Below are 21,368 nucleotides of genomic sequence, written 5' to 3'. Positions count from 1 at the left end.
TGGTCTGGAATATATGGTGAGATGTCCTCAGGAAGAACCAAACTTTATATTTCTTACTATACTCATACAGAATGACATTGCTAGAAATATTAGATTTACTACAACTATGTAAGTGGATTACTAGCTGAGGAAGAAAGTGACACACCCTTGTTTGGACCCCCACACTTGAGTGGATCTCCTTAATGAGATTTCTTTAGATGAGATTTTGTTAATCTCCTTGAGAAATAGTTTTACCCTTCTTTGTTGATTTGTTAATGTTCAACTCACCTTTGTGTCACCACCCTATGTAATTTGCTATATGAACTAAGACTGTGGGGCACAGAGAGGAGAAGAAAAAGAAGACGGAGGAAGAGACAGAAGAAGACAGAGGAGACAAAGGAAGAAGACAGGGGAGACAGAAGAAGAAGACAGGGGAGACAGAAGAAGATGACACAAGAGAAGACACAGAAGACACACGGGAAGACATAGAAGTGAGGGAGACAACACAGACAGAAGAAGACACAGAAGCAGAGACAGAGAGGTCAGAAGAGACCAGAGGAGAGACTACAGAGACAGAGACAGAGAGACAGACAGACAGACAGAAGAAGGGGAGACACCGAAGCAGAGCTCAAGGCAAAAGAAGTGAGAGTGAGTGGGGGTGAGAGAGAGAGAGAGAGAGAGAGAGAGAGAGGAGAGAGAGAGAAGAGAGAGAGAAGAGAAGAGAGAGAGAAGAGAGTGAGAGAGAGAAGAGAGTGAGAGAGAGAAGAGAGTGAGAGAGAGAGTGAGAGAGTGAGAGAGGGAGAGAGAGAGGGAGGGAAAAAGAGAGAGAGAGGGAGAGAAGCAGAGCGGGAACGGAGATTGGAATAAACTGCAACTGATACCGACCAGCCTGGCACTTGTTCCTTCCTTTGCCTGCCTTGTCATCACCACCAACCTCCCTGGGGTGGGGGAAGCAGCGTGAGACTACCGAAGGTGGGCGGCGGGAGAGATAGAGCCCCGCTGGCCACCTCCTTTTTTGTGCGTTCACACAGATGTAGATCTGGAATTTAATAAGCCATACCATGCTATTTCTGCCTGTTTCTCTTCCCAAGCTGTTACACTAATCATTACCGATACTATAATTGACTGTTTTTATCCTTTTTCTTTTTTGTTTTTTCCTTTTTGTTTTTGATTTTGCTTTTTGGGCCACACCTAGCAATAGTCAGGGGTTACTCCTGGCTATGCACTCAGAAATCACACAGAGTGCTTGGGGAACCCTATGGGATTTGGGGAATTGAAACTGGATCAGCTGCATGCAGGGCAGGAACCTTATCTACTGTATAGTCTCTTTGGTCTTTTTCCTTGTTTTTTCCTTAAGCATGTTACTTGGAATATTAGTTAAAGCACCAAAGATTTATACATTATCTCAAAATATTTTTAAATTTAAAGGAGAGAACAAAATTTAGGTGAAAGAGAAGCACATGCGTATGAGGAGAGCTGGGAGAGGGTTGTTCTTTATAGTGTCACTGTTGCCCACGGAGGCATTATGCAGGTTTTATTATTTTTTTTCCCCACTAGCTCAGAGGCTACCCTTGCTCATGCTGCGGAGAAAGGAGTCAGGAGGCTACACAGAGCAATGTTTTGGGAGTTTTGTGCTTCCAGGGTTGGAGCTGGGCAGCTAGCATACAAAGCAAGGTTCTGCATGCAAGCTTTAGTTTCCTTTAATTCTCTCCTAACTCTAAGAGAAAGGTATCATTAACTCTGTTTTATAGATAGGTGCTGTCCCATGCACAATTCAGCAGTGATGGAAAATGTTCTGTATCTGTGTCATCCAATACTTAAGATACTAGCCACAGGTGGCCTTGAGGACCTAAAATATGACTAGTGTGACAGAAGAACTACATTTTTACAAAAGTAGTCAACTGAAATAAGTACATGTGGGTAGTGACTACTGTACTGGACATTGTTGTAGAGGTTATTACTAAGGTTCAAAGAAATTAGGCCAATTCTAAATTACACAACCAGGGAGTGGCACAGGAAGATTTGAACTAGATCAGGGGTGGGGAAACTTTTCTGCCAAGGGCCATTTGGATATTTATAATGTCATTAAGAGCCATATGACATTATCTATGACATCTAGTCAACTATATGCAACACAGACAGGTTGCAGATAGCTGATTAGATGCATATGTGTTTGTCCCTATGTACCAGAGCTAGAACATATTATTTCAGATGCCTTATTTGGGGGGTAGATGTTCCCCATCTCTGAAATCATCAAACTGATTTGGGGTATCTATTCATTTAGTTAAAATTATTTAAAAAAATAAAGACATAGCCTTTTGGGGGCTGGAGCAATATCACAGAAGGTAGGGTGTTTGCCTTGCACACAGCTGACCCAGGTTTGATTCCCAGCATCTCATATGGCCCCCAAGCACTGCCAGGAGTAATTCCAGAGTGCACAAGCCAGGAGTAACCCCTGTGCATCACCGGGTGTGATCAAAAAATCCATCCAGTTTTCAGAACCAAAGAGAAGAAATTTGCAGAGGGCAGAAACAACACCAAGATTCAGTCCTGAATTTGTCTAGACATGATTCCATGACATAAACTCTTCTGATTGTTATTTTCAAAGGGCATATGTGAAACAAATGTGAATGTCTTCTATTTACAAAGGAGAAAGTGAGTCAGGCATTGTTGCTGCTCTGATTCCACTCTTGTACACAGTTGGAGCGAATAGAGGAGGAGGTAAAAGCTGAATTTGAAGTGTGATACAGTATTTGGGTTCTCTGTGAAGTATTAGTTACTAAACACACACTAGCTATGTCGCTGAGGCATGTTTCTTCATTTTTATTATCAGGGCCAACAGTTATAACATTGGGGAAATAACATTTAACTCCTAGAAATGCCCTACGAATGAAAGGCGCTAATATTCCTAATACAATGCCCGCTTGATTCACTACAGGCACTCAGTAGAAGTGATCATCCTTGTGGAGTGTGCAGAGTTCAGTGATGTGGGAAGGGGATCACATTTCCTTAGGCTTGAAACATCATTTGTTAATGTCTCCACTTGGTACATCATTTAAATTTGGTATTTAAACAATTATATAGCACTATGTATATTCAACATATGTAAAAATGTCATGGAATATTGTGAAGTAATCACTAACTATTCCTAGAATCAAGGTCACCAACTTTCAATAGTTATACAGGAAAATTTATGATGCACAAACATGGGATAAATATGTCATAGCTGTAGTTCTTATAGCAATTTAGAAATAATGACAGTAATAAATCAAGATGACCCAATTAAAAAGCCATAAAAATCAAAAGGCAGGAGAAAAATTAACTGGGCCAGAAAAACTGGAACCTTCTGCTAACATGGAAGCATTCTCAAGCATTCTGTAGGAAAAGGCTGCTGCATTTCAAATTCCAAATGAGTCATACGGGATTTTAATTTGAACAAAAGTTCGATCTTTGTACTGGAAAGACAGAAGAGAAATGCTTTTCTGAAATACACATGGAAAGGAAATGATATGTACAGAAAGAGACCAGGATTTCAAGAGACCACAAAGAAGTTGGTATCAGTCTGATTCTAGTTCTTGAGAAAGATGAGGGAGTTTGTAAAAACTGAAGATCATTCAAAGAGAGCAAAGAGAAAATAACAACAACGGTTTAAGTTTTAGAGAAACAAAATAAAACACTTCAGCTACAAAATTCCAATTCACCCTAACAAAAATTCAAACAAATTTCTTGTCATTTTTATAAAATGCAATTCTACTATGTTCTCTAAGGTTTTTAAAGCATAATACAAAGTAAAAGAAAAATCTCATTCAAAATTCATTAAATTGATGTAGGCATATAGATAGGGAAAGGCCTTTGGCAGTGAAACTTAGGTCAACAAAGCTTTTGGGAAAGAAAATCCTAAGAGTGATTCACCCTGTGGATACAGAAAACAGATCTGATAAGACCTTCAGCAGGCCCCGAGGAGATTGGACCCCTCCCCATGAAGTTTCTTTTCTCGAAAATCTTGGGACCTCTCCCTTGATCTGATTAAAAATACAGAAACCCAAAACTTTGAGGCCGCTAAGTGTGGTCACTCGACCTCATACCTCTTCATCCTCAGCAATGGAAAACAAATTATCTAATGCTTCCTTTTCAGCAGGTCTGACTTTAGGGGAGAGACTCTCCAAACAATAATAGTGAGTTTTGTTGAAATATTGTATGCAATCAAAGTGAAAGTAAAGTGAAATTTATTAGTTACACAGGCGGGGGGAGGGGGGCTAAGAGTGGGGGGGCTAGGGGCGTGGGGGGGTTAGGGGTGTGGGGGGGCGGGGTGGAGCTATACTGGGATTCTTGGTGGTGGAATATGAGCACTGGTGAAGGGATGGGTATTTGAGCATTGTATAACTGAGATTTAAACCTGAAAACTTTGTAACTTTCCACATGGTGACTCAATAAAAAATTTAAAAAAAAAAAAAGTGATCCAGCCCCAAGAAGACTCCAAAACTTTCAGATCAAGACAACCCGAGAAGAGCTTATAAAAGACACCTTGAACAAAGGGAGGTCACACGTATGTTGCCCGAGCCCATGTGCTGCTTGTGCCCACATGACCAAGCACATGTGGTGCCCAAGCACATGTGTCGCCTGCATCTCCCCCTCTTGAGATGTGTACTTTCATGCTTCCATGTCTAATGCTGGAATGTGTCTAGGGGCTCTCTCCACCCTTGGGAGAAGCCCTTGTCCTCTCTTGAGCACGTTACTCTGTCTCTCTTACTTTCCACTCTCCCACTTTTCTCTTCCTCCTTCCCTTCAAAAATCCTCCAAATAAAATCTGTTTTACTTCACTGCTTGTCTACTCCTGAAATTCTTTTCTTCAAGCGAGACAAGAACCCTGGAAACCCTGGGTAAGGCCTGGGACTGGTTTCTCCTTTCCTGCAAAGAGCGAATCCTCACTCCAGCCTGAATCCATAGCTCCCCAAGAAATCGGGTGGTGGGGTTGACTCCTGTGCAGAGAAGTCCCGTGCAGAGGGACTTCAGGCATGGCCTCACAGCCACGTGGTGGGACTGGCGGGGCTCAGGCCCATGTCGAGCAGGGGCTCCTCACAGACTTTACTGGTCCTAGTCTTCCCAGCAGGTCCCGGGTGGCAGAGGCGGAGTGAAAGAAGGTGACTGTCTTTCTCTTTTCCTGACTCATGTGAGCCACCCGTGGGTCCACCTACATCAAAATGTCCACTTTTTACATTATGTCTCATACAAGTGCCCACTTTTTTACTTTAATATGAGAAAAATGAGGAAATCAGACAATAAGTATTTCCAAGATAAAATAAAAAAGAAATTTCCCAACTACATTGTTACTGTTCTTTAACTAAGTGAAAGAGTAATAAACAGAGAGCAGATAGTTGTCAAGGAAAGTAAGTGTAGGAAGTGGCGTAAGACTGAAGTAATTGAACTTTGTGACTGGCAAGAGTGATGATTTATATTTAACTACGATAGTGATTTCCAGATCAGTTTCAAAACTGAAACTAATTGCGAGAAAACTGATTAAGTGTCATGAGGTTTAGGAATAAAAGAAAAAAAATTCTCAGCTGCTCTATCATGACTTACAGTGATGAGAAATTTGTAAGGAAAAAAAAGGGGCGGGGGTTGTTTGTCCAATTTGATCATCTCTTCCATCTGTTTTCTTGATCACTTACACAGTCAGTAGACATCTGATCATCGCCTTCCACTTTCTCAGTCTCATCTCTTTCACGCCCAATATTCATATATGTGTACGCATGCAAGCAAATACACTCTTTCAAAAAACATGCTGTTTCGATAATTTTGAGATTCACTTCTAGTATGAGCCTTTCTTCTCCCAGCTCCCAGGCTCCCCACTGCCCCGTGGTTGTGGATATGCTAATGATATAGATAAGTCAGTCTGCAGCCTTTCATGTTAAGTGGCTTTCCATGAAAACAAAAAGTAAATGTGGCCCTTTTCATGTACTGCAGAGGCCCCCATCCTGACCAGTGAGCACTTGGTGCATTCATTGGTGTGGAATCTAACATTAGCTCTGGGGTTTGCCATACAGGAGTGAAAGAGAGCCGAAGAAAAAATCTGTTTGTGACCCATCAATTTCCGCACTAACTTTTAAGGACTCTCAGTCTTTAAAAAGCAGAGAGGCACCTAGTGCCCAATGTTAGCAACTGCAGAATTTTCAGTAAATGGAGTTTTATGGAGAATTTACTTTAGCTGTGATTCTAATTATCTAATTCTCAATCTGGTTCTCAAATCTTCTTGCTTATGTGAGCTAACTCATATCCATTCAGTAAATTTTACTGTTTTCTAAATTGAAAAAAATAAAAAACAAACAAAACAACACCCAAAGTAGTGCAGAGGTGAAGGAGATTAATATTTAAGTACTTGGGTAGACTCACACCTCAGTTCAAATTTTTCCTTCTGACGCTTTTATACCTCTCTAAGTAATAACTGAAAGGATCGTGCAAAGCCTTTAGGAAGTGATCAGGGCATGGAAGTGTTTGTCACGGGTTAGAAACATAAGGCTGGGTGTGGACTTGATAATTATATCCTTCCATTTATAAAATGCAATTACTTGGAACCTGATGTGGTGTACTTCCTAGCCAATTAAGCCAATTGAGCAAGGCGCATCAGAGCACCACAGGTGAGAAGGTGATTGAGATGACCTTTGGAAACTATAATCGCGAAGAATTCAAAAACGATGTTTCAAAAAACAATATGTAAAATTCTAGTTCCATAATTTGTGCAGTGAATTCATAATTCTATGAACTGCTTATTTGTTTCCACTCTTCAAATCTTTTTGATCAATCTTAGATCACACTTCTTTTAACAGCTTTTCAACTCTACCCACGTCCCTCATTCACAGATATTCCTATAAACTATGCTCCGAGGAGAACATTTCTCTCAAATGGAATCTTTCAGGAAACTGAACCTGTTTTCTGGAGTTAAGCCTAATTTACTCCCTTGTCTATTTGTATTTAGGTGCTTTTGCCCAAGTGGTTCACAATATACTGGAAATTAAGGAACATGGTTAGTGGGAGCCCCTCAGGTTGGTGTAACATAAGAAACTGATTTTTATTTACTCATTTATTTTGGACCACATCCGGCAGTGCTCAGTTCCTACTCCTGACTCTGAGCTCACGGATCATTCTTAGTGGACTCAGGGGACCATATGGGATGCTGGGGATTGAACTCAGGCTAGCTACTTGCAAAGTAAGTTCCCTACCTGATGTACTATTGTTCTGGCCCGGATCTTTATTTTTTTAATTTGATATATTATATTTTATGATAGTATTGTCTTTATTTTATAGTTGTAGAATATTGCACCAATTTCTTCACCAGAAGAAAAATTGATCCTGAAGGCTAACTTTGCAGTATTTATGCTCTCAGCAGGCAATCTGGGGTAAGAATTTATTAAAGATGGACATCCCAGTGCAATTTTTATGTTTGCTGCATTTGTACCATGATTTTTTTTTTTTATTGAATCACCATGTGTAAAGTTACAAAGCTTTCAGGCTTAAGTCTCAGTTACATAATGCTCAAACACCCATCCCTTCACCAGTGCACATATTCCACCACCAAGAACCAGAGTAAACCTCCCCCGTACCATGAAATTTAATAAAAGCTAAAGACTACCCAGTAAAACTTGAATTTCAGACAAGCAGCAAATAACATTATAGTATTAGTAGATTCTATGTAATATTAGTAACCTTACAATCTGAAAGTTGGTTCAGTCTTTCAAGAGCTTTCTAAGACTTCCCAGAATAGACCACAGTATTTGCTTGAGCAAGAAAGACTATAGGTTAATTTCCCTAACAAAGTCCTCTGTACGCAGCATTCCAGCTGGCATTCAACCTGGTGGCACTAAGGTGACAGCATTGGTTGTTTAAACATTGAACACCAGTAAGATGTTCAATGCTGCCCTGAGCTTCCCTCCCATCTAACAACCCATCCAACTCCACCTGTTCCTGCCATTCTCTCAAGATACCTTTAGATATTCTCTGAATTCAGCAATTAAAAGATGAAAACCCATCTTTGGGTATTTCAAGGGATCCACATGAGAATCATGCATATGAAGGGCTATAGCCCCAGACTAGGCAGTCAATTGGTAGCATTGGAGAGGGGGGTGAGGTAGGGGTGTGTCCCACAAAAGGTAACCACATCAAAAAGAGTCAGAAATAAAGTCATAGTGAGAATAAGGTTGAGAAACTTGAAGTAAGCTATAGCATCAAGGCTTGTGTAACACTTGATGATAACTGCACAAGGTGAAAGAGCGCAATGATGCTCTTCTCAGAATTAATCCCCTTTCATTTGTGACTATATACAGCTCTCTGGCAATCTTTCCTCTAGAGGAATAGCATCCTTAAAAGTTGGTGTACTGATCATTAACAGGAAGCAAGCTTTATTTCAATAGGACCCTTTCAAATGAAGAGCTTACTTAAAACATCAGTATTTAAACCACAGGATTCAAACTGCACTGTAAGGTTTTGGAGATGAGGAACCCTGGGGCAAAGGTATAAAAACTTCAAATGTAGAAAATCACTTGTATCACTTGTCATCCCATTGCTCATCAATTTGCTTGAGCGGGCGCCAGTAACATCTCCATTTGTCCCTGTCGCGTGCTAGTATAGCCCAGTGGCATCTGATCGCTCCAGGAACACAAAGAGCCTCCCTCAAATCATTCGTTCAGGGTCTTGACGAAGAAGTCTGATCATCTCGTAGGTGGGCTGCCATATGTTTTTTTGATGTCCCATTCTTTTGATGTCCCGTGGAATCCGGTCGTCTCCAAATTGCATTATGTGTCTGGCCCATCTGATTTTCGACGCCTTGGCAAACGAGACAGTGTCCCTGATCCTCTATTGTCGATGAAGTTCAGAATTCCAGATTTCTTCTCTCACTTGAGTGAAACGTGATATTCCAAGCATAGCTCTTTTGATTCCTATTTGGGATACCCAAATAGCATTCTCGTCCTGTTTTCGTAGGGCCCAGGTCTCTGAGGTATATGTTAGTGCAGGAAGAACGGTGGAGTTGAAAAGATGTGCCTGGAGTCAGAGGTTCTTCATCCTCTTAACAACTTCTTCGACGCTCTTGAAGGCGTCCCATGCTGCTCTCTTCCTCCTGCGCAATTCTGGTGCCAAGTCATTCCTCATGTTGAGTTCTCGACCCAGGTACACATAGCTGCTGCATTCGGAGATGTTTGTTCCATTGACAGAAAATGGAATGTCAGGACATCAGGGACTAGTTCATTTTTCATGAACATTGTCTTGGTGAGATTCAGCTGCAGTCCGACCTTTCCACAATTTAGGTCGAAGTCAGCCAGCATTTGTGTCACTTGGCCAATGTTTGGTGTTAGAATGATGCATCAGTGAAGCAGAGGTGGTGTAGTTGCCAACCATGTATCTACACTCCCATTCCTTTCCATTCCAGTTGTTGCATGATTATTCTTGAGGGTGGCACTAAAGAGTTTCGGTGAAATGGTATCACCCTGCCGAACCCCTCTCTTTACGTCAATGATCTCTTCCTTGTAGAATGGTGAGATCCTGGTGGTGAATCTGTAATACAGCTCACTGAGGATCCTGATGTACTGAGTTTGAATGTGCTGTTTGGCTAGTCTCAACAGAATTAAAGGCCGCCTTTCAATCAATGAACGTTAGACAGTGACATCTTGAACTCTTGCGAAACCTCAATGAGCTTGGTCACCATGTGGATATGGTCGATCATGCTGAATCCTTTATGGAATCTGAATTGCTCGCCTGGTTGTCTTTAGTCTAGTGTTCTGCCAATACTATTCAGGATGATTCGAGTGAATAACTTGTAGACAACGGACAACAGGCAGATCAGGTGATAGTTGCCAATGTTGTGGATGTCTCCCTTCTTCTACAACAGGACGGTTCTACGAGTTTTCCATTGAGACGGAATCTTGCATTCAGACAGGTAGCGTGTGAAGAGCCAAGCCAGTGTATTGACGAGTACTGGGGCAGGTTCTTCAGGTTTTCGGGTCTGACCTTGTCTGGACTGGGTGCTATATGCTTCTGTACCAATGAAATCGTGTGTTGGATTTCAGAAGAGAGAATGCTGGGAACAACATATTCATCCTGCAGAATTTGGTATGTGGGCAGGTGGACATGGCTATCGAAGAAATCTGAGTCGAAGTCATGGATAACCTTCTCCACTGCCCTTCTAGAAGATGTGATAGATCCATGAAGATGTCAGAGGGCAGTCATCTTGGTCTTATAGTTGACAAAGGATAGGAAGGCGTTGCTAATACTTTTCCCAGCTTCTGCCGCATTGGCCAACACTGCTGCTCTTCTCTCTTTGAAGTCTTCCTTATCGCTTCTCTGCACAGCTTTTCGAGCTCGGGTGTTAGCTTGTGATTGCCTGAGTCTCGAGCCAAACCACGTTGATGAATGAGCTCGAGAGTTTCCGAAGACAGATGACTTTTTGTGGCTTTCTCTCTCCCTGCATTCCTCGCACAATCATGGAGGTGCTGAACCAGTAGATCGTATTCCTCGTCGATGTTGTCAACGACGGCATCTTCCCATATCGCCACAATAGTACAAAAGAGCGCCCAGTTGGTAGTCATTCTGGGAGTTCTCTTCTTAAAATTTGCACCCTTTCTCCTCCTTGCTCCGTGAAGTAAAATTTCACACAAAGGATACGGTGGTCTGATCCCGTTGGAATTTTGAGACAACAGCGACATTGGTCAAGCAAAACTGTGCATTGAATATGATGTGGTCAATTTTGTTGTGAATTGTCCACCAGGAGACTCCCATGTCCAGTGTTTAGATTTGGCCTTCTGGAACTGTGAGTTACCATGGATGGTCTTGGTTAACATGATGAACTCAAACAGTCTCTCACCCTGATTGTTTCATTCTAGGTCATAGGTCCTGATATGTAGTTCTTCAGGTGACCTCCTTGGTCCTATTTTGGCTTTAAAATCACCAACAATGACCTTGTAAAAGGTATGGTCTTCTTTATAGAACTTCTCCAGCTCCATGTAGAACTTCTCAATTTCTTCTTCATCGTAATTGAATTTTGGTGTGTAGACAACGAAGATAGAAACTGCTAACAATGAGGCACATCTATTCAAACACAAGCATTGTTAGACGTTCGAACAAATCAATTCTCAAGGCCAAGTTCATGTTGACGAGGACACCGACACCCCGATGCCTCTACTGTCGCATGTTCTGAGGAACAGTTCTTCTCCAGTGTCGAAATCTGTGTGATGTGATCGATGCCTCTCATCTCCGTCAATTCAAAGACGTTGTACTTGATCTTCTGCACTTGCACCATCAGGTCCTCGATGGATGCTTCCAATGCCAGCGTGCGTGTGTTAAAAGTGCAGACATTCATTTTAGTCGATCTTTGTTTTGGCAGCCTACTTAGGACCTAAGATTTTAGCAGCCTCTCCTTGTTCATCCCTCTCAACATTGCCGTATTGGGGGCTCTTCCAGGGGCAGGGGAATGAGGCCCATTTTTGTTACTGTTTTTGGCATATTGAATATGCCAAGGGTAGCTTGCCAGTCTCTGCTGTGCGGGTGGCATGTAGGGAGGTGGCCCCCTACCTACTCCTCACTTATCTGATTTATTAAGAAATTTTTTAAAATGTAGAAAATAATCAAAATAATCTAAAAAAACTGATGCAAACTTATAAATAAATAAAGACAAACTAGGGGCCGGAGCGATAGCACAGCGGGTAGGGCGTTTGCCTTGCACGAGGCCGACCCGGGTTCGATCCCCGGCATTCCATATGGTCCCCCAAGCACTGCCAGGAGTAATTCCTGAGTGCAGAACCAGGAGTAACCCCTGAGCATCGCTGGGTGTGACCCAAAAAGCAAAAAAAAAAAATAAAATAAAGACAAACTAAAAGAAAGCATTTATGTATTTATTATACATTTAAATATAGTATTAATAAATGTTATGAGTAAATTTAATAAAATATGTGTGTACCAATAAGGTTGATTCTGGAAATTGACCTCTGTTTGTGGTGATATCTATCAAAAACTTAACAATACTTATAGACAATAATTCAATTTATCTTAAGGAACAACATAGAATTATTTGCAAAAGGGCATAAGTAGATATGTGGTAGTGCTATTTTTTCTAAATTGGAGTGCTATTCTAAAATGGAAAGAATTTCAAGATATAATAATAAATTATTAAATAAAATTTGGATACAAGGTAGTGCAATCTTATGCATTAAATTAAAATACATATAGAAATAATATATAATTATATTGATATATAAAAAGTAAAAATAACTGGAGGAAAAGAGAAACAAGTAAAGAAAGGACAATATGAACTCTATGCTATGCTAAGACATTGAAAATAAACTATATATAGCAAAAATATTTTTAAGATATAATATTTTATGATTGTTATAAATTATTAAAAATTATAAACCAGAGATTTGATTTATAAATTATAAATAATCGAGATTATGGGTTATACTTCAATTCACATATTTCAAATTTCCTATGTCGTTTTTGAAATAAATTCAGGAAAATTAAGACATGTTTTAACTTAAAAAGAAGGAAAAACAAATATGTACTTAAACTATTGTCCTTAGGAACACATAAATACAGAATAATTTTAAAACACGAAAGAAATAGAAAGTAAGGGTTTTTTAAAAAAATTGTTTCTGGTTACTCCAAGCCAGCTGTTATAGCAACTGGCCAATAGAGGTCACTGTTTCCCCTTCTACTTTGAGTTCATGTCCATACACACTACCTTAAAATAAAAACTTGACAAATTTCTATGCCAACACATGAAGGGTTGTAGATTTTTCATCTATCAATTTCATCCTAATCTCATTTTATAACAACTGGGATGTTGATACATTTTTAAGAAGGCAATCAGTGACTGATTATGATTTATGTTTTTATGATTATGAGAAGTGCAATTTTCTGCTCTTGGATGCTGGAGAAAATCGCCATACATAGGAACATTACCAACCTAACTCATGCTCATCAAACACGTACTTACAGGTCTAAAAATCAAGAACTGGGACTGGAGCAACAGCACAGCGGGTAGGGCGTTTGCCTTGCATGTAGACGACCCAGGTTTGATTCCCAGCATCCCATATGGTCCCCTGAGCACCGCCAGGAGTAATTCCTGAGTGCAAAGTCAGGAGTAACTCCTGTGTATTGCTGGCCGAGTGTGACCCCCCCACCCCAAAAGAAACTTAAAAATCAAGAACTGAGGGGTATGAAAAGGAATTAAGGACCTAAGATTGCAAGCGGGCATTAAAGTTAATGACAAAAGGGGAAAAAAACAATTCTTCGATTTCTAATCCCCATGCCTATCAATGAAAGGATACAGGTGGATAAAGGGAAGTAATGACAGTCCTGTCAATTCTGTGAATTCTATCAGATCATCTACATCATGGAAGTAGCTAAAATCCAGCCTACCACTTTTGACACTTTGTGTCAAAAGATATATGAATAAATGAGAGAAAAGCTGTATTTTTTAATGAATCACCCTGTATTCTGCAGATTTTCTGCCTAACTGATAACCTGTTATTTGAGCAGCTGGAGAAAAACAAAATTTAGGAATACATGAGGAGACTAAGGCAAATAAGGATTTCACTAGAGAAGCCAGGGAATATTGACAGGCTAACATAAGTTCTCAATTTTGTTGAAAAATTATATTACAGGGTAACCTTATGCTCATAAAAGGAGGTATAGAATGCTAACTCATGTGAGCAGAATACTCTGAAAATGCTCAAATTGTAAACACAGCCGTGTTTTTAGTGTACAAATTTCAGATCACTGAGATAAATTTGTCTTCCAAGACAATGGCCCAACATACAACACTGAACCACATTGGCTTTATAAGTACAATTAGGGGCTGGAGCGATAGCACAATGGGTAGGGCATTTGCCTTGCATGTGGCCAAGCCGGGTTCAATTCCCAGCATCCCAACGGTCCACCGAGCACCGCCAAGAGTCATTCCTGAGTGCAGAGCCAGGAGTAACACCTGTGCATCACTGGGTGTGGCCCAAAAATTAAAAAAAATAATAATAAAATATAAGTACAATTAACATTAAATGCCAGTGGGTCTCTGTTGTTGACATAGCATGAGAGCACAAACACAAAAAGTCCTACTTACATGGAGATCCAAGTACAGTTCACTTCTGTTTGGTTTCTCTCTCTCCTCCTGGAGCAGAAACGGATAAGCTGCCCCTGCTCTGTAGCCCAGAACCCAGGCACTTCCATCCCTGTTGGAGAGGTCTTTGGTCACTGCCTGCTCGCTGAAGTACTCCCGGGGAAATCCCTCAGAAGAAATGCCTAGACAAATAACAGAGAAGGCCATAAGAAACACAGTAACTAGAAAAACATTAAGCCAGCTCTACCTAGGCCATTTCACACTTCCCTTCCTTCCTTCCTAAACTGTATAGTTTCAGATTTTGCTTTCCTTCAAAAATTCTTCTCTCACTTACTCTTTCTGTAATACACTAACAAAGAATTAAAGCGTATGTCCTCATACTCAGTTTAAAAAAGATCTATCTTATCTGCATGTTTGATCCCAGTTCTTGTTCAGTCCCCAGAGGTCATTTAGATTTTGTGCATTAGAAAAGAATCAGAGGACAAGTTAGAGAAGACAAGTTAGGAGGTTACTGAGTGGCGTTGCCTAGTTGCTGTCCAGAACAATAAGCGCACCTTGTTCATCTTCACATTGGGGGACAGGCTCACCATGCCTGGGACACAAGAGCCCTTGGTCAGTTTGTTGAATGAAGACCTTCGCCTACAGGAAACTACTTGTGACTCGCTCTTCTCATCCCCATGAGGATCTTAGACAAGCTCCGTCCTACCTAAGTCCTACCTACAATATTAACATGGTGATATTCAAGTATGTGCCAGGAATTGTTCCTAAACCCTGTTCTTTTATTTCTTCAAGGAACTTCCTATGGGAGAATATGATTAGTGTTCTCATCGTAGGTGAGAAACTGAAGCACAAAGATACCAAGAAATTTCATCTAGATCATAAACAGCAAAGCCAGCGATTGAACCCCAGCAGTTAAGCAGTAGGGCCAAACGCTCAATGATTGAATACATGGTCTCCGCCAGGCATTTTTGGATGGCAGTGGGTGTTCTTACAACCAGAGGACTTACTGATCAAATACAGGTGAGAAAAGTTTCATGCTGTATGCCTTGGAGTCACAATTTATTCCATCATGTTACAGACCTCTGGACACTGTTTAGGAAAGAAACTGAACTGGGTCTTTATGTTTTCCAAACTTATCTGTCCACAGAATCATCCCTTTCAGAGTGATGCCTTTTAAACATATTGCAAGCCACTGTTGTTCCACTAGAACACAGTTTGGAAAACACTATACTAGGTCACCTCTACAGCCCCATAGAGGTCTCAAGTTCCTGGTGCTCTTTTATGGCTTGGTAAGTGACCTTGGCAGAAAATTAAGCCATGAGGCAGACGTTAAGGATTTATGTCTGCTGTGCTTTTGCAATCAAGGGCACCAGTGGATGTATGACAGGGCAGGGTGTTTATTACACATAATCCTTGTAATTGTGTCCCTTTGGCAGTGACCCAGAGCCAGTCAACAATGTCTACCAGGTTGACTACCTGACTTAAAAGTAACTTGAGGGGATCAGATAAATAGCACAGCAGGTAGGGTGCTTGCCTTTCATGTGGCAGAATGCGGGTTATCCCTGGCATCCCAAAAGGTCTTCCAAGCACTGCTAGGAGCGATGCCTAAGCAAAGAGCCAAGAATGATCCCTGAGCACTGCTGGGTGTGCCTCCCACAAAATAAAACAAAACAAAACAAAACAAAACAAAACAAAACAAAGTAACCTGAGCTAAGAATAAGTTGGCTAATGAAGAAAACCAAAGAGTAGGGTTACACTCTTTGGCTTTATATGAAAGTAGCATTTCAGAAGAATGTAAAGGTGCAAACAGCTCAGATTTTGCTGTGTATTAGGCTAGTTGTTTTCCAATCACATGCTGACATGAAGGTGATGCAGGTTCTAAAGCCTCCACAGAGCCCTCTGGCAAGCTCTCCACAAAGTACCTTATCTGTGGTCAGAGAAAAGAAAGAGCCAGAACTGCAGGAGTTTCCTCCTGCCTCTGCAGACAGGAGGTGCTTAAAAAGTTGCAACAGGCTCTTCTTGGTCAGGTTTCTCAGAAAGAGGGTTCCCAGAATGAGGACTTCTCAGTCTGGACTCACCCTGAAGTTTGTTCGAGGGACCTACTGCCTCCAGAAAGACTAGCTCCAGCGCGCATATGCTGCCTGAGCCCATGTGCTGCTTGTGCCCACGTGGCCGAGCACATGTGGTGCCCAAGCACATGTGTCGCCCGCATCTCCCCCCTTGAGATGTGTACTTTCATGCTTTCATGTCCAGTGCTAGGATGTCTGTAGAGCTTCCTCCACCCTTGGAGAAGCCCGCGTTCTCTCTTGAGCGCGTTACTCCTACTGTTTTTTCCTTTCCACTTATCCCTTCCTCCTTCCCTCAGAAACCTCTGAATAAAATCTGTTACTTCAAAAAAAAAAAAAAAAAAAGAAAGACTAGCTCCTAGGAATCGGTTTAGGATCTGAGATGCTACAAAGGGAACCTAACTTCTGCTCAGGAGACAGAGGAAAGGACAAATGCCTGAAAGAACTCCAGAAAGGAGGCAACTCCACTGAACCTTTCTGGGTGACTTACAGTGTAAGGTAGAGCTAACCTGAGGGATCAAAGCTCATATTCCTTTTTTTTTTTCTTTTTTTGGATCACACCCGGCAATGCACAGGGGTTACTACTGGCTCAGGCACTCAGGAATTACTCCTGGCAGTGCTCGGAGGACCATATGGGATGCTGGGAATTGAACCCGGTTTGGCCACGTGCAAGGCAAATGCCCTACCCGCTGTGCTATTGCTCCAGCCCCCAAGCTTATATTCCTTTTATATTCATTTTGTTTCATCTCCCCTTCTAGAGTATTTCTGTTTATCTTTGGCAAGAAAAGAGGAAATAAATCTCCGTAAAGGTTTACTGGTATACTTTCACCCTACATCCTTATCTCTGTAAAGAGATTAGTTACTAATCTCATCCCTCATTTAAAATCTTTCTACTTTAAGTTTTTTGGAGTGGCCGCTGGCTTTGAGTAGAGTTAATGGAGGTTAGTAAAACTATATATGATACATATAGATCACAGAGAACATAACTTACAAAGCCTAAGGAAAGACATTTATATCATCAAAGGTGCACTGTCTGGTGAACAGAAATTTTTCATATGGGTATAAGGGAATGGTGATTTTCCATACTAAGAAAGATTGTGGTCCTTAGACTTTACAAAGAGATTTGTGCAAAGATAAACACACACAGCAGTGGCTGTCCAACTTTATTAATAAAAGTGGAGTGAATTCTATTCACTTTCAATGTAGAAGCATGACTACATAAAGTTTCAATTTTGAATTCATGCATTCAAATTTTCATTCATTGCTCTTTTGGAAATAGCTTTAATATTAAAATGCCAATTCCTAATATTGCGTGTTTAACCAGACAATATCCCTATGAAGGAAACAGGCAATGTGAAACTGTGATGAATGATTTTTTAAGTGTCATTACAACCAGAAAGGACCAAAGGCAGAGGTAAATTACATAAAACGTAACATAAAACATAAAAGATAATGTATCAAGTAAGTTCCGAATGGGCACTTTTAATAATACTAAAACAAGTGTTTTAAACTAACAAATAAAGCAAGTATCTGAATCCATTAGATAGCTGCTATAATATTCTGTTCAGCTAAATAAATTTAATAAGCACAGAAAACATACCCCAAATTAGGTAAGTATTCTGTCAACAGAGTTCAGTGACATTTCATTTCTGATGCCAACATATTCTGAAGTGTTAGATTTTTCTTTGTACCTTTTGTGAAAAGCTTGAAAGAGTCTAATCAACTTAGTTATCTACCTTTCCCTTTTGGACTGGAGTAATAGCACAGTGAGTAGGGCTTTTGCCTTGCAAACGGTCAACCTGGGTTCGATTCCTCCATACCTCTCAGAGAGCCTGGCAAACTACCGAGAGTATCCCGCTGCATGGCAGAGCCTGGCAAGTTACCCGTGACATATCTGATATTACAAAAACAGTAACAACAAGTGTCACGATGGAGACATTACTGGTGCCCACTTGAGCAAATCAATAAACAATGGGACGACAGTGCTACAGTGCTATCTTTCCCTTTCACGTAATTTAAAATCTCTCATACAAATCCATTTGCATTTAATATTTATAGGCTATTTTGTTTCTCAAAGACTTACTAAGAGCCAATGGACCAACATGCACGCATACACATATACACATGCAGACACACACAGACACATGTTAATTCTACAGTTGACCATGGTTAATAGAACATAGAGCACAGTCACAGTACAGGAAGGTGACTTACCTTGAGACCACCTTGAAAATCTGTGCTTTTCCCAACCATTCAAATGACGAGCTGAGCTGCACTTCCTGAAGCTAACCTACAACATCAGACTGGGGTTTGGCTGTCAATTATCAATACAGTGGGAGCAGAGAGAAAGGAAAGATAACGTGCCATTCAAAACCAGAAGTTGTGTTTGGAATTCATCTTCCAAAAGTGGAATAAATCTGTCTACCTGTGGTATACTGAATTATTCTTCCCTCTTCTTCACTTGGTTCTTGCATTTTGATTAAGCATCCAAGGCTTTACCCAGCTTGTAGTTCTTTCCATCAGTTTTTCTCCCGAACCATGGATGCTTGGCAAGTTAAGTGTGGATAATGCAACTACACCAGGCCTTCAGAGACATATATATTTTTACATTCTACTTTATATTTCTACTATCACCATGAGACAAGCATACATACAATGAACTTGAAATTACACACAATGGTGGACCCAAACACTCCTCCTTCCCAAAGCCAAGTTTAGCTGCACCCAGATGAGATCAAATGTACCTTTACCAACATCTAGGCCAATGAATGAGAACAACAAATATTTGTAGTGACTCATTGATATTTGGGGTTTATTTATTGAAACAGCTGCCTAATGATGATCTATTATCTGTCCCCAGCAGAATCCTTGGCTATTCAACATTTTCAACCATTTCAGCTAAGAGGACTTACATACAAACAATATTTTAGTTTTGAATTAAAAACAATTATTAAATGTATCAGATTTTCAAAAATCAAGCAAAAGCCCCATAACATACCCATTTCATCATTCATACCAAGATCTGCACACAAACTGCACTGCATTTTTAAAAAAGTAACTTTACTGGGGCTGAAGCAATAGTAGGTGGGTAGGGCACTTGCACTGCATGAGCCAAACCCAGGTCCGACTCCTGGTAGCTCATATATTCTTGGTAGCTCATATGGTCTTTAGGACCTATCAAGCGTTGATCCTGAATGCAAAGCCAAGAGTCAGCCCTGAGCACCCCAAATAAACAAAAATACCTAAAATAATAGCAGAATCTCTCTTGACCCCGCGCCTGGCTGTCTTCACCGGGGTGCCCTGGAGGGGATGGGTTGAGTTTCCCTCCCTGACCTGAGCAGAGCCCCGGCAGCCGAAGACCTCCAGAACTAGTCACAGCAATGCTCAAGGCCCCTCTCCACATGTTCACATGAACTTCACATATGAAGGATCCAGCAGAGGAACCCAGGTGTGTGTGGGACCCGGGGCTGAGATCTCCAAACCTGCTTGGATTAGGACTGGGCCTCTTCTGCCCAATCCCCCATTTTCTAGTAGCTAGGTGGTCACGCCCAGAAACTGCCCCTGACTCCGTGTAATCCCACCAATGGCCAACATCCAGAGACTATAAAATCAAGCTCCCAGAAGCAACATCTTATAGCCTAATTCTCCCTTTCTGCGAACCTGGCAATCTATGGAGAATTTCCAACCCACAGGGGAGAGCCTGGCAAGCTCCCTGTGGCGTATTCATATGCCAAAACTAATAACAATGATGGGTCTTATTGCCCTGACCCTGAAAGAGCCTCCAATGTGGCACCATTGGAAAGGACGAGTAAAGAGAGGCTGCTAAAATCTCAGTGCTAGGACGAATGGAGATGGTACTGAGACCGCTCGAGAAAATCGACTATCAATAGGATGATGATGATGATGATAATAACCCAGAATAAATAAAGATAACTTTATTTACCAAACATCACATTTTATTATTTAAATAATATATAAATCTATGTCTAAAGAAAAGTTTACAAGCACACTGTAGCATAACAGACTATAATACAATCATATCTGTATAAGTCACTCACTAAGGAACGAAATTACTGTACTTTTAAGTCTTTCTCCTCTAATTTTCCCGTCATCCTGAACTCTCTCTTGACAGCAATGATGAAGTGGCTATGCCTCCTAAGGGGAAGGGGGGCAGAAATCTCTGCCTGGAACTCATGAATTTTTACTCCTATGTTGTAGTTCCTGAGGCCATCCGTCATATTTGACTTTAAGTAAATTCAAAGAGGTGAAGCTTTATCAAGCATACCAGAATATCAGAGCTGATATGCAAAGGTAGACAGGCTGTCTTTTATTTAAACATGTACTTACAGGCAAGAGAAATAGCAATCTAGGTGTATAGCTAATGGAAAGTGACATCGTTAAGTACTTGTAGAAAGGGTGTATATCTGAGTGTTTGATTATTCATGTCTATATCTAGAAAGGCAAAGCTTTAGCAAAGCATAGTCTCAGGGCTGCCACTTAGAATTTAATGCTGGCCAATCCCACCTCCCCATTTTTATTCTTAGTATGTTAAATGATGCAATGTCACTAAATAGCTGGATAAATTTAATACTTTGAACACAGTTGCCCATCTCTAACTCTATCTAGTCTCTAACTCTCCTCCTTAGAAGCATGTAGATAGGATGAGATACAACAAGTTCACATATTCCTTCTAACAAAATCTTTTTTTTTCAATCTGGACTTTATTGATCTAATAAAATTACATTAAGAATTGAAATGAATTATACATTATTGTGCTCATGTTTTCCCCATACAAAGTTCAAGAACCCATCCCTTCACCAGTGCCCATCCTCTACCACCAGTAAACCCAGCATCTCTCCCACCCTCCCCAGTCCCATCTCCCCCTCCACCCCACACTGCCACTATGGCAGGGTATTCCCTTTTGTTCTCTCTCTCTGATTAGGTGTTGTGGTTTGCAATAAAGGTGTTGAGTGGCCATTGTGTTCAGTCTCTAGTCTACATTCGGCACGCATCACCCTACCCCCGCATGACTTCTGACCACATTTTACTTGGTGTTCCCTTCTCTGAGTTGCCCAGAATGAGAGACCAGCCTCCAAGCCATGGAGTCAACCTCCTGGTACTTATTTCTACTATTCTTGGGTGTTAGTCTCCTAGTCTACTATTCTACATTCCACAGATGAGTGCAATCTTTCTATGTCTGTCTCTCTCTTTCTGACTCATTTCAC

General features: G+C 40.9%; 1 protein-coding gene across 1 annotated transcript in view; it reads right to left on the bottom strand.

Moving 5' to 3' along the window:
• The window catches only part of FMN1 (formin 1), a 475,774-nt gene that overhangs the window by 336,609 nt on the left and 117,797 nt on the right, over window positions 1-21,368 (bottom strand). Inside the window, exon 4 of the mRNA XM_055132734.1 lies at window positions 14,081-14,259. Within this exon, the coding sequence (XP_054988709.1) occupies window positions 14,081-14,259 (179 nt within the window). The remainder of the gene's footprint in view (window positions 1-14,080; window positions 14,260-21,368) is intronic.

The sequence above is a fragment of the Sorex araneus genome, chromosome 3 (genome assembly GCF_027595985.1).
Source record: "Sorex araneus isolate mSorAra2 chromosome 3, mSorAra2.pri, whole genome shotgun sequence".
Taxonomy (NCBI): domain Eukaryota; kingdom Metazoa; phylum Chordata; class Mammalia; order Eulipotyphla; family Soricidae; genus Sorex; species Sorex araneus.
Note: the sequence above shows the minus strand (reverse complement) of the source record. Positions and strands in the feature narration are given on the sequence as shown.